The 13,365-nt window shown below is 44.0% G+C and overlaps 1 protein-coding gene across 2 annotated transcripts in view; it reads left to right on the plus strand.

Annotated features, from left to right (window-relative positions):
- CTNNAL1 (catenin alpha like 1) overlaps nt 1–13,365 on the plus strand; it is an 883,049-nt gene that overhangs the window by 354,039 nt on the left and 515,645 nt on the right. For both annotated transcript variants that reach the window (XM_078687708.1, XM_078687709.1), the window contains exon 4: nt 4,257–4,376. In XM_078687708.1, the coding sequence (XP_078543834.1) occupies nt 4,257–4,376 (120 nt within the window). The remainder of the gene's footprint in view (nt 1–4,256; nt 4,377–13,365) is intronic.

A 13,365-nucleotide genomic window follows, 5' to 3' on the forward strand; every position in this document is an offset into this window, starting at 1 on the left:
CGCTATGCGGGCAGTCGATGCACCATAGAGTCTAGTGCACCACTATATGATGTCATCTTCTCTTTGTGGTTTAACCTCTGGTAAGGTGCTGGATGCTTGCGAGCAAGGGGCCGCATCCACTGACTCTGCGTTGCTCCCGTGGTTCCGAAGGGTTTCCTTTTACATTAACTCACTGCTCCTGAGTTCAGCTGCAGCTTGTAGTGCCTTACGCTGGGCTAGGATCATTTGCTCTACGTTTGGACCGTGGAGTGTATGTGTTCTCATCCCCATGCGGAGTCCTTGGGCTGTCTCCATGTTTGATTTTCAGTGTGTGTCCGCAGGTCAGGTGGTCAGTGGTACCCCCCTAGCTTGGCAGAGTCCAGCCATTCCCAAGCAGCAGTGGGGGAATCAAAGAACTGTGTTTTGCCTTCTGCTACTATCCGCAGGAAACAGCAGGGAGTATTTAAGGTCTAGGCAGCGGAGGCTGCGCTTCATTTCTAAGAAAAGAGTTTCTTTGGCTCTGCACTGCCACTGTATAATCTGGGAAGAACATTACTGGGCTATTTGCAACTTGTATTCCTTGTAGCTTCTGTGTCTCCTGTAGGACCATGTCCCTGTCTTTATAGTGTTGTACGTGGAATAGTAGGAGCTTGGGTCTGGATCCCAAAGGAGGCTCTCTCTTCTGCAAAGTGTTTTGTAAGCGGCCTTCAGGCATCAATTCTTGTATCCAGTTTCTCCACGTATGTGGCTGCCTCTTTACCTTCCTCGCCTTCGGGTAGGCCAGTCACTCGTACGTTGTTCTGTCTGGAACGGCCTTCAGGGTACTCCGCCCTGCGTTCAAGGATCCGCACCCGGGTTGTCAGGTCCTTCATGCAATGTTCAGTTTCCCTCGACTTTGGAGACAGCTCTTCCATGGTGACCTCCAATATGTGGTTTTTCTCGGCCAACTTCCGGTGATCTGCATGCAGGAGGTTGAGATCACTTACTACAGAATCTATCTTTTTTTCTAGATAGGTATGAGTCAGCTCCAATGTGTTCCCCAGTCTCTCTACTGCAGCTAGAACTGTGTCCAATTTGCTGGACATGGATTCTGAGGGCGCCACCTCAGGGATCTTATCTGTCTGTGCTTGGGATGGTGGCGGGTGGCCAGTGGGGCCCTCCGCCAGAGTGGAGCCGGTCCATGTGCTATCTTGTTAACCTTTTTGGTTGTTTTCTTCTCCTTGTCACCACTGCTGGTCACGCTGTCCAGGTGCAGTCGATCTTAAGTGTACGGGCCGAAAATACAGCCTCCTCCTCTTCCCTCAGGCCTGTTTGACACCCACACATTTTGGAACTGACAGCACCGCAGCTCGTTACCCAGTGCCCCCACACTGTTTGCCTCCATATAGTTACTGCATAATCGTTCATCCGGCACCTGACCAACCCTCAGTTCAAGTCGCCATAGAAGTTCACAGCTGTAGTATGCTTGCCAGCACTAACTGTTCTGAGCCCCCACCTCGCTTTGGTGCGCTTGTTCGAGGATGAACATATCGACTTGTATGATGTGCTTCCCCTTCGTTGTGGCTAAGTGGCGCCAGCCCTCACAGCACGGGGCTCTCACCGCATCATGGTTACTTCTCAGCACTTATCTACATCTTTATGTGGCATGCCATGTCTTGGATCTGTGACTCTAATTAATCGGACCCACCTCAGTCACGGTGACAATGAGTCAAAGGTCTCAGGTTCTTGTTGCTTCTAAATGATCCAGTACTTTAACCTGATCTTGTTGCTGTGCGCGGCAGTGGGGGGGCCTTACTTGTCCAATTTAAGGCTGCATGGTGTAGGCCTGCTGCCCTGCAGCCTATTTCAACAGGGTGTGATTCCTCTGCTCGGATCTGGACCAGGCCACAGTCTCTCCTCCCTGACAGGACTGCTCCCTGTGGCCCGCCGCGTCCTCCAGTGCTAAAATGGCCCAGCCGCAGGACGTGGCACACCAACGGGCCACGCAATCAAGGGTCGCATGGGCCTCCATGCGCTCTCACACTGGGGCTCTGCACTTCAGCCGAGCCCAGGGCAGGCGCAGCATGCTGCATTCAGCAGTGCTGCGCTGCCCGACCTGGGTTAGATTGCCGCCACTGCCCCATGTCTGAGCAGTCCTCACTTCTGCTGTTGCTCGGTTAGGCCTACTGTCCACAACAGGGCAGTGAAGGAGGCCGCGGGCACGTGTACAGCCTGGACTCTCGATACAGCCCTCTTCTCCACTCATAATAGCGTCTGCCATCTTGGCCAGCATAGCCACGCCCTCCTGGAAGACCCTACCCTCATGGTGAGGGGGAGTATCACTGATAGCCTCAGACCTGGGGACTTCAGGTTTAAGCCCTGAAGTGCCCAGGACCAAGTGTCTATCAGTGACACATCGTTACAGAGTTGTGTGGGGTCAGCAAGTCTCACTGACCCATCCCAATTTATGACAAGGTGGAGACAGCAGCCTCCTTTCATTGGCTGCTCCAAGGATGTCAGCCAGTGCCAGGAGGCAGCAGTCTTCTGAACCACTGAGGCTTCCCTCACTGAGAAATTGCAGCAGGTAAGCAGGGCCATCTTTATGGCAGTGGGACCAGTGCCACCGTGCCAGACGCTGACCTCGGGGGCTCTGACTTTTCAAATATAATATTGATTTAAATCCACCTGCTGCAGAGTTCATTGTCTTCAGCAATCTTCAGGCAACAATAAAAATGGCAACATAACTCTGGTGATTAGTGGACCTGCTGGAGAGAGAGGGAAGTTGTGTCCAGCTTTGTCTAATGGAAGTTTTAACTCATCATAAAGGAGCGCAGAGTATCCATATGCCTGCTGCAAACCGCGTAATCTATGCAGTGCATTTGTAGATCGTTCAGTGGGTTACTGCTTTTGTCAAAGAGGTTCATAAGTTACAATCCTAATATAGCACAGTGAAATATTAACTTGGCCACAAGTAAAGTGCCTGTGTTTTCGCTTTAAACATAGCTGAATTGGCATCTTTTTAATTGGCATATTTAACTTGCCTGTAAGTCCCTAGTATATGGTACTGAGTGTAGCCAGGGCCGGGAAGTTAAATACCACCAGTGGACTGTAGCACCTATTGTGCAATCCACTACAGTGGTGGCTTCAGGCCTACTTGTATGTAGCATGACTGCAGCAGTGTAAAACTGAAATGCAAACTGTTAAAATAAGCCCTTTTGCCAGCTGAAAATCTCTCTTTTAAATATTAATAAGTCACCTTCATATAGACTTTGCAGCACACAAGGCAGGGTGCATGGAGTTTAATAGTTGGGCATGTAAAATGTTATATTACCATGACCGCCCAGCCTCAAATTGTGCAGAGGTCCAGATCTAATGCAGCTGTTGTCCATCATTGGCACTTTGTGCTTCTTGGGGCTATACCTATTTAAAAATTTCTCTGGTTCCCTTGATTGGATTTTTGTCATTGTGGGGTCATTTTGTTTATTAAATGTTTCTCTATGTTTCTAATTCAGTTTGGGATTTATTTTGTTTTGCATTTCTTCTTTATTACTGTTTTGATACTGCATAAATACTTTACACATTGCCCTATGTTAAGCCTGTCTGCTCCGTGCCATAGGTACCTGGAGGTTAAGCTGAGGTTGATTTATTGACTTTAAGCACTCACCCAGATAAGGGTTGTGATTATTCCTAGAGGAACTTCTCTCACACCTCCCTGTAGATCCTCCATCACTCTTTCCCATCATTGCATCTCAGATAGTGCATGACATTTGTTCTTATGTGCAGACTATCCCAAGATAGCCTATCCTTCCACCTTATTTTGCCCCTTTACCACTTCATTGTCTCGAACCTACCACTTGCCCACGTCGTCACCTGATCTACAATTGCTCACTATTTTCCAAAGCTTGGAAGTGGGCTTTCTTTTTCATATCTTTGGCCACCATCCTAATATTCCAATTAGAGGACACTCTTGTCTTCTCCGAGAGAAAGTGCAAAGTTGGGTTTAATTGAAGACAGAAGATGATGTCCTTCCACCCATGGCACGATGAAGGCTGTAGGTGCTAAATAAATTAACATTTCTACTTCCATACCTACCAAATGTCTTCTGATGCCTGTCTGTAACTTACAGATTTCTTCTTCCAAAGCATCAAATCAAAAGGGGTTGGTTTGAAAGTCTGTAAAGGGATTTGATCCTTTTGATTGTCTGGATGAAATAGAAGGATATTCATTAACATGACATACATTATGTCTTGCTACAATCTTTCACTGTAATCTTTTATGTTGTGTGCTCTTTGTTACAGGTTCTTACAACTATGGAGCATCTCGAGAGAGTTTGCAGTTTTCAGGAATTTGTACAAATATTCAGTCAATTTGGAAATGAAATGGTGGAGTTTGCCCATCTTACCGGTGATAGGCAAAATGTAAGTATTCCATAGGTTTTGTTACCTAACAAACCATATATTTCTCAGAGGCGTGTGCCTTAGACCCCTGAATTACAAAGTTAATAAAATAGGAATAAGGTAAAACTAGGGGTAAACAGTCTTTAATCTACAAATACATCTACTTTTTCTTAATTTACAGGCAATATAGAAGATGACTGTTTAACTGAGTATAATGACTATATTTAATTGATTTTAAAATGAGCTGTACTGTGCTAATTGCTTGGTCATTAAAATCATGTAATGTATATATACATTGACAAATCCAATTACTAGATCCTCTTGTAGACGATGATCTACGGTCATTCTATGCAGGGAACATTTAACATACTTGAACCAAAAGGTATTTGAGTGATCCACAATAATATATACAATAGGCCAACATGAATACCAATTAACTAGATGTAGGAGTAGACATACTCTTAAGGAATAATAACAGTGTAAGTAAGACAGGTAACTTATGTCAGTTTGAGGTCAAATTGGATAAAGATAGGAACTGGCAGAATAGGTAGTTTTTAGATGTCTTCTGAAGGTGAGAAAAGTGGTTTGCCTTTCTTATGTTAAGGGGGTTGGCGTTTAAGTTAGAAGTTGGAAACCAGATGAAACACTAACTGTGTACAATTTGGCTACCTCAACATAGAGGGAGCTGCTACTCCTAATGCTTTCCAGATGACTGGAAATGAACAGCAAATTTGGTGGGTCTGGAGTAGGTCTGGAATAGAGTTGTGGTGGATGACTTGGTAGGCCTTGTAGCAGATTTTGCATTGAATCTTCGCCAATCTATGTAGCAAATGGCATTTGATTCACTTCTTCAGACAATAATGTGTGGTTTATTTTCTGTTTTGTTTTCTCAGTCTGTTTGTTTAATGATTTGAGAATATTGGTGCCAGATTTAGTGGCAGTAGCACACCATCAGCTCAGTGTACTCTTTACCATCACCTGCACCACTTCACCCTGATGAATAGCCAGGGAAAATACAGTCTCACTAGCTTCATCATATTCCTTTATGTGGTATGTTTATTTTTGCGACCTTACGATTATTGTAATCCTTTAGTTACGCAAGTATTTGTTCCATACATACAGTGTAACAATAACCTTTAATTGGGTTGACACCATGAAGGTATGTTTGTTCTGGAAGAGATGAGTTTGCATAGGGGTGCGCACTTTTTAGTGCACGGTTGACAATAGCATTGCCGTACTATGGTGGCACCAAGCACAAGCCCAAGGGAGAGCCATGGCTGCTACATACACCTCCCTTTCAGTAATACAACTGATGATACCAGGAATTTGAACCACACAAAGAACCCTGCAGTAGCCCTTCAGAAACAATACATTAACTGCAGACTGGAAAGGGCAGTATAAGACTGACCACAGCACCATCATCATCAGTAGTTTTTATACCATACGTTCCATGAGTTTGAATCCTTCTTCCTTTATCTACATTGATCATGCTGGGCTTCTTCTCCTACAAGCAATCGAGCAGTCATTCAAAATCCACACCAATGCTCATCCTGTGTCAGGTCGGCGGGGTTGATTTGCACCTTGTGTATGTTACTGAAATGCTGTGTTGTATGGCACTAGCTGTAGAGAGGCCCACGCTGGATTTTGCGTAGGTGACATCCCACACTTTTCTAATCATATCCGTCACACTGTAATGCAATCAATAATGCACATTTCCTGTGTGATATGCTGTGCAGTCCAGGTTTGTGTTGCCAACAAGAAAAGCATTATTACACAGACAACCAATGAAGATGAGCTCTTCAGTGCCATCCCTTCCGCTCAGTTCTTTCTCCATGAATGCCTTGCCTACTACTTCTCCACCTCATCAGCCTCATCATCATCTTCCCATCCTCATCATTCTAATTCTCCTACTCTATTCTCATCATCCTAGTAATCATTTTTTTCCATAATGACTCTGCACATACCAAAAAACTCTTAAACATTCATTTCACTGGTAAGGCGCCTGATAAGATGCAACGCTTGTGACTGTTTTTTAACCTTTCGCCTTGTCCAGTCTCCAAAATTAAGCTGCATCTTTTAGGTACTTTTAAGTATCTTCAACTATTTTAAAATCACATCATTTTAGGTAATTCTTAATTCTCAGACACTGCTCTTACCTGTATCCTTCGGTTTCTACCACGATCAGCCACGGCAGTTCTTGCCGATTCCGCGGAGGGATGCAGCTCCTCCCCTTTGTCTGTACCAGCTTCTATGTTTTCTGGCATTAGCTATAAAGGGAGCATGCAGGGCCGGACGCGCACTGGTGAGGGGCCTGGTAAACTGCATGCTTCTGTGATTGCTTTGTAACCTTTCCGCTTTGTCGAGTCTCCAAAATGACGCTGCATCTCTTAAGTACTTTTAATTATCTTTAACTATTTTAAAATCACATCATTTTAGGTAATTCTTAATTCTCCGACACTGCTCTCTTACCTGTTTCCTTCGGGTGCTACCCCGGTCCGCCGCTGCAGTTCTTGATGATTGCAGCACCTCCCTTCGTCTGTACCTGCTTCCGGTGGAGTTATGCCATGATTATAACATATACAAGTAAGGAGTTACAAAACTTAAAGAAATATACCGGAGGGTGCGCCAACCACAATATGTCCTTCTTGAGGTTGGGTAACCAAGAGTGCTGCGCAGTCTGTGGCTTTTCCTCGACAATAACCGGCCCGTCGTTAGATACTCTCCCTTTTGTGTTGTATCACTGTGCACTTGTGAATGCCCGCTCTTTGGTTAAGGATGCCACAGAAATGGCCATGCTTATAGACTCCCAGAAGCTGGATATTGTATTTATAACAGAAACCTGTGCCAGTTGTTCATCCACGCCTGATCTCATATCCGCAGTCCCACCCGGTTTCACTATTTTTAGACTCGACCGACCAATAAAGAGAGGAGATGGACTAGGCGTGATCTACAGGGACTAGATCAATGCCAGATTTGCTGCCTCATCAAATGAGGACTGTGAGGCATTATCATACTGTTTTTGAATTAATCCCAAAAATATTTTAGAGGCTTACTTATCTACCATCCACCAGGCCCGAGAAGTGGTTTTCTTAATTCCATTAGTATTCTCCTTGAAGGCTTAGTTTGTAATTCAGAACTAACAATTTTAGGAGACTAATTTCCATCTTCAACAAACTGAAGATAAACACTCCAGAGATCTTTTGGAAACTTTGGATAGTTGTGGTCTTACTCCGATAATACAGACTCCCACTCACACCGGTGTCCTTACACTAGATAGCATGTTTAGTAACCATGACTTGGTCGCTAGTCCTGAAACCTTACTTATACCCTGGTCTGACCATTTTGCCATCATCTTTGAGCTCAGGGATACCAAGGTAATTCCAATTACCAAGTCATTAACTGGGCCAGCCCTTTACTGAGCCTGGACTTGCATAAGTTTTAGCTACCTTCAGACGTAACTATCTGAGGATCTGCCACACCTTCACCTGATGCTGAAACGGCCAGCCAGGACTATGTGACCTGACTTAACCGTGCCCTCATAAAACACGCCCTGTGGAAATCGAATACATTTAAGAGAACCAAACCCTCTGAGCCCTGGTACTCGGAGGCACTTCGACTGGAAAAGCAAAAATGTAGAACCACAGGAGAGAAGATGAAGACTTAACTTCGAAACTCAGGAAAAGAAGCTATACAGATGTGCCCTGGCCACATATAAAAATTTACTGATCAAGGAAGAAACAAGCTACATTTCAGCACAAATAGAACTACCTAATAACTCACCTGGGGGACTTTTTAAAGTGATTAATAAACTAACTAAAGCTTCGGTAGTTAAAGGATGTACCAGCAGACAAACTTTTTGTGACAAAGTCGCTCTTTATTTTAGGAATAAGGTAGAGCATATGTACAACACCTTTAGTGTATCAGGGAACACATACCCCACTCAGCAGCAAATTGTAGTAAATAATTCTTCCCAGACAGACATATTCAGTTTTAGTCCAGTCTCCACGACGCTAGTAGAACATCTCATCCGGACTACCAAAACAGGATCTCCAAGTGCTCAATTTGCCAAAACATAAATCTGTTAGTTCGACCATAAAAGAACTACATAGGCTTACGGTCAGAAATCACTTTAAATTTAAAACTCTGTCTCAAGTGCAAGGCTTTAAATCGTTCAGGTCCAGAATTTTTGAGGAATTCTATTTCATGGTACACTTCCTTGGGTACCTTTTCAGTCATACCATCCAGATTTAAGAAAGCTAGATGGGGTGGTAGTAGCCTCCATGTAAGAGCCACCAAACTCTGGAATACCCTTCCACTCCATATTAGATCTTTGCCCTCTTTGCTGGCTTTCAGAAAGGTTCTTACTGGCTTTTTAACCTTTAATTATTTTCTTTCCCTCTCACAGCATGCTTCAGTTCTAACTACTACTAGTGCTAAGTAACCCTCGGGTATACGTAGCGCTGTACAAATGAATTTAACATGACATTTTGCGTAAGTTTGCTTCATCGACATACGTTACAAAAAAGCTTCCCATCGTAATCATTCATATTCACAAATACTTGTTTATATGATTCTTATGACCGTTCTCTGTTGATAAGTTGTCTTATGCCCTGAGCAATGGGTGGAAGGGGCAGCCAATACTGCCCAGGACCAGAGGTGGGTGGGGTGAACAAAAACTATGTAAGGAAAGACCCTGACTTTCTGCTAACTCATTATGACACTTTTGTGTATACTGAAAATTGGCCCATTTCTTTCAATACATGCAAAAATTCAACTGTGGGTCAGCAGAGACCCTCCCATTGGTCCTTTCAGACTATATTGCATGTTCCTTTACAGGATAACAAGTGACTTACATGCTTTCTTTCATCCCAAACTAGCAGCAACTCCCTCAATAGATCTTATGTTGCAAACAGATATTGCAGACTGACCTCCCAAGTAATTTAATCTATAACCGACACTTTTTCCCTTTGCCTCACTCCATGAAGTTTGAACACCTCTCTAGATATGTTTGAACACCTCTCTTTTAATCCCTTTGCCATACCTGTCTGTTTCACGAATTAAACACAAAAATAAGCATGTATTCACTTTTTCACATCAATAGTTCGTCATTTTAAATAATTTCAGTCTTGAAAAATCCCAAGATTTACCAACCATACAAGGAAGCATACAGGCTGAGGGGAAAATCTTTGTATGAATAAAAAGGCAGAATAAACAAATACTTGCCACAGGAGAGTGAACTTTAGATGAATGAAACACAACATTAAAACTCAAATAAGGCAACTATAATACAATATTTAAATTATTGCATTTGTAAATTTGATTGATCACAATTGTATACTTTTTGTTGTGTATGTTTATGAAGCAAACATCTGCGATATTAAGGTTTAAAAGTATTTTGGTTACTCCCCCCTCTGCGCTCTAAACCAATATAATCTATATGTAGGGGATATTAGACCCAGCCTGTGTTCCTGGAGTATGCCCTTTTCCCACCCACAATAAATGTTCTTACAACGTTGGCCAATGTCGGCGGTTCCTTGAAAGCTGGTGACCTAAGTAAAGTACTTCTTCCGTCTGTCCCGCCCCTATGAATTACTCTCTCCCCATGCTTTATGAGTGGGTGTGTTGTATCTTTACGTAGCTGATATCCGTCTAATATATTTTTCTGTGCAGCTTTACATATCATTTGTCCTTTAGCCCTCAATGGGATGTCCTTTTTCTTCTGGTGTGTCATCCTTTTTAGGTCGAGCCCAGAGTCAGCGCGCATGCGCTGCTCTGTAAGGCTGTTGTGGTCATTATGAGCAGTTTGGCCACCCCCACCTTTTTTAATTGGTTCTTTCCTGTGTTTTTTTTAACTGCTTCTCTTTTGTGTGGTGAATTTTGCTATTTGTCCCTCCTTTTGGGTGTGCTTATCAGGCCTATGGCGACTGTCCCTGTTACAAGGGTCATTTCACTTCAGGTATTTCATATTTGCGGTGCACTCCTTTTTAACATGCATTTTAGGACGGAACAAGAGCGCTCGTGTTTGGAGTCTCTGCGTGCCTGTTTGGGGTGGTCTGACTTTGTGCATTTTTGGATGTGAGCTGGCTGGATTGCTGCTCATCAGGTGGTCTGACATGGTGCCTTCAAGGATGTGACCTGGATGGATTGCTGGTGGTGAGGCGATCTGTCAAGTGTGTCATCAGTTATGTACATTGGTTGGATTGCTGCTAAATGGGTGGTCTGTCATGGACTGTACAAGAATGTGAGTTGGCTGGATTGCAGGTAATGCGGTAGTTTGTCAAGGTGTCTTCAAAGATGTTGGCTGTTTGTTTTCTGTAATAGCTTCATGCTATGTTTATTGTGTTCCCTTTTACATTGTAACTAGCTGCTCAGCCAGTGTGAGTGTTCTGTGTGGAATGTTAACATGAGTGGAATGTTTGGGTGCCTGGTGTGAATGTAGACACTTGGAAGATGGGCTGAGCAGCTAGCAGGCTGCTCCTGGTGGGGCTGCAATCTATGACTTTGAGATCTAAATAGATGACGTAAAAAAGACATAGTCTGGCTTCGTCTGCTGTGTCATATCTACGCATGGAACCAGTTTACTTCATTTGGCGATGATTTGGAGACTTATCCACTCTTTACAAAGTACCTCAAGGAAGTTTAAAGATGACAAGCCATGGACGTCTTCAAGTTGGAAGGAAAGAACAGAAAGTAGAAGCAAAGAGAGCAATTGAAACACGCAGTGGTTCTCAAATGACCACAGAGTCTGCACAAGTACATTTCCAGGAGGAAATGGTACATAAGAGACAACTGAGGAAGTGTGAAGTTAAAGGGAAAAAGACTTACATGATAATAATGATTTGGAGTAAGAAGAAACAAGAGAGTACTGGAGTATCATGCCATGCAGCCCCACCAGTATCCATTACACCGGACAGCCACAAGGCGTGCTATGCTCTATTATTTCTCTACTGATGAACTGCAAGGTAACGTAAATTGTGTTATTTGTCGGGCTCAACAGAACCTGCAATTGTGTACTAGTTTGTTCAGATTCTCAGTGACTCTGGCACTAGTGAGCTCAAGAGCATCTTTCTGCATCTGTTTGTCTTTGAAGAAACTGGATTTGTGTGCTGCTTCAGTCTCAATGGAATACAGTTTGCCTCATATTTCTGCTTTATCATTTTCCTGAACTTATAGCTCTGACACAACTTTTCAATGCACATGCTGAGGGAAAATGTTTTAGTTTTTTGGGAGGTTCAGACCGCAAGGAAAGTCTTGGGTGCAAGTTGAGGTAAAGAGGAGAGACTGGTTTGTTTTGCAGGCACACAGCGTCATTGTGGAGTGCCTCTGCAATGGATTGTGCTTTGGTTTTTTAAGGGAGTCAGTAAGCACATTTGGCCATTTTGTTTTGCCTTTGGGGAAATGTGTTATGGCCCGGCCTGAAGTTATTTGAAAAATAAATTAAGAAATGTTCAAAAGATATAACCGTTACCTTGCACACGACTGTCCGTTGGTATCCATGCTGCTCCCTCTCGTGCAGCGGTGCCTACCTCTCGCTCCATCTGCAAGGTCTTCTCTTCGACGTTTGGTGCACGCCGGTGCCTTTGGCCACCCAGCACCGTCGTGCCAATGTGCCGCCATCTTTGCTTCGCGGCTTTATCCTTCACCCTTTCTGTGTTCAGGAGGAGTCGAAGATCTGCAATCTATGATGTTAATATCTAAATAAATTATGTGAAAGACATCGCCTGGCTTCGTCTGCTGTGTCCTCTCTACGCATGCAACCAGCTTTCTTCAGATTCTTACTAATAGGGACATGTGCCATGGCATATTTGTGTATGTGAGCTTGCTGAATTGCTGCTGAGTTGGTCGTCTGTCATCGAATGTGCAATGATGTAAGCTGCTTGAATTGCTGCTGCTGTGGTAGTGTGTTTGTGTGTTCAAGGTTCTAAGCTGGCTGGATTTCTGCTTAGTGGATGGCTTGTAATGGCATGCACAAGCATGTGAGCTGATAGGATTGCTGCTTAGTGGATGGCCTGTAATGGAATGTGCAAAAATGTAAGCCGGTAGGATTGCTGCTGCAGAGGTGTTCTGTCATGGTGTGTTTCAGGATGTGATCTATTAGAATTGCTGATGATGGAGTGGTCTGTTATTGAGTCTTCAAGGATGTGCCATTGTGTGTATAAGGATCTGACCTGGTTGCTGATGGTGGGGTGGTATTAAATGGTGCCTTTAAGGATGTGAACTGCTTGAATTGCTGCTAGTGAGGTGATTTGGCATGGTGTCGAGAAGGGTGTAAGCTGGTTGGATTGCCACTGAGCAGGTGGTCTCTCCTGGAATGTTCAAGGATGTGAGCTGGCTTTATGCTGATGATGAGGTGCTTTGACATGGTGCTTGCAAGGAAGTGAGTTGATTGGATTGCTGCTGGTGGGGTGATCTGTCATTGTGTCCTCAAGGGTGTAATCTGGTTGCATAGCTGCTGGTGAGGTGGGCTCTCCTGGTGTGTGCAAGGGCATATACTGGCTGGATTGCTGTTGATGGGGTGATGTGTCATGGTGCCTTCAAAGATGTGAGCTGCATAGATTGCTGCTGGTTGCAGTGTGTCATGGTGTAAGATGGTTGGATTGCTGCTGTGCAGGTGGCCTCATCTGCTATGTGCAAGGATGTGAATTGGCTGGATTGCTGCTGATGGGAGTGGTCTGGCTTGCTGCCCTCAACAATGTGAGCTGGCTGGATTGTTGTGGATGGGGTGGTGTGTTATGGTGCCTTCAAGAATGTGAGCTGCTTCTTAGATATTTTTGTTTGCTTGTGTTAATAAAAATGAAACCTTTCCATATCTTATCGTTATTGATTTGCCCAATATCGTGCACCATTGCTGCCGGACCCTTGGTTGTCGGCTGATGAGCTGTGTAATGCTATACTGCTTCTCTGGTATGTCACTGGCCGGCCTAGAGGGTTGTAGGCCTGTAATTGTATTTTCTTTCTTGCTAAATAAAGGTTTTTTTTTAAAAAAAAAAAGAAAAAAAAAAGAATGTGA

This window comes from Lissotriton helveticus, chromosome 4_1 (assembly GCF_964261635.1).
Source record: "Lissotriton helveticus chromosome 4_1, aLisHel1.1, whole genome shotgun sequence".
Classification (NCBI taxonomy): domain Eukaryota; kingdom Metazoa; phylum Chordata; class Amphibia; order Caudata; family Salamandridae; genus Lissotriton; species Lissotriton helveticus.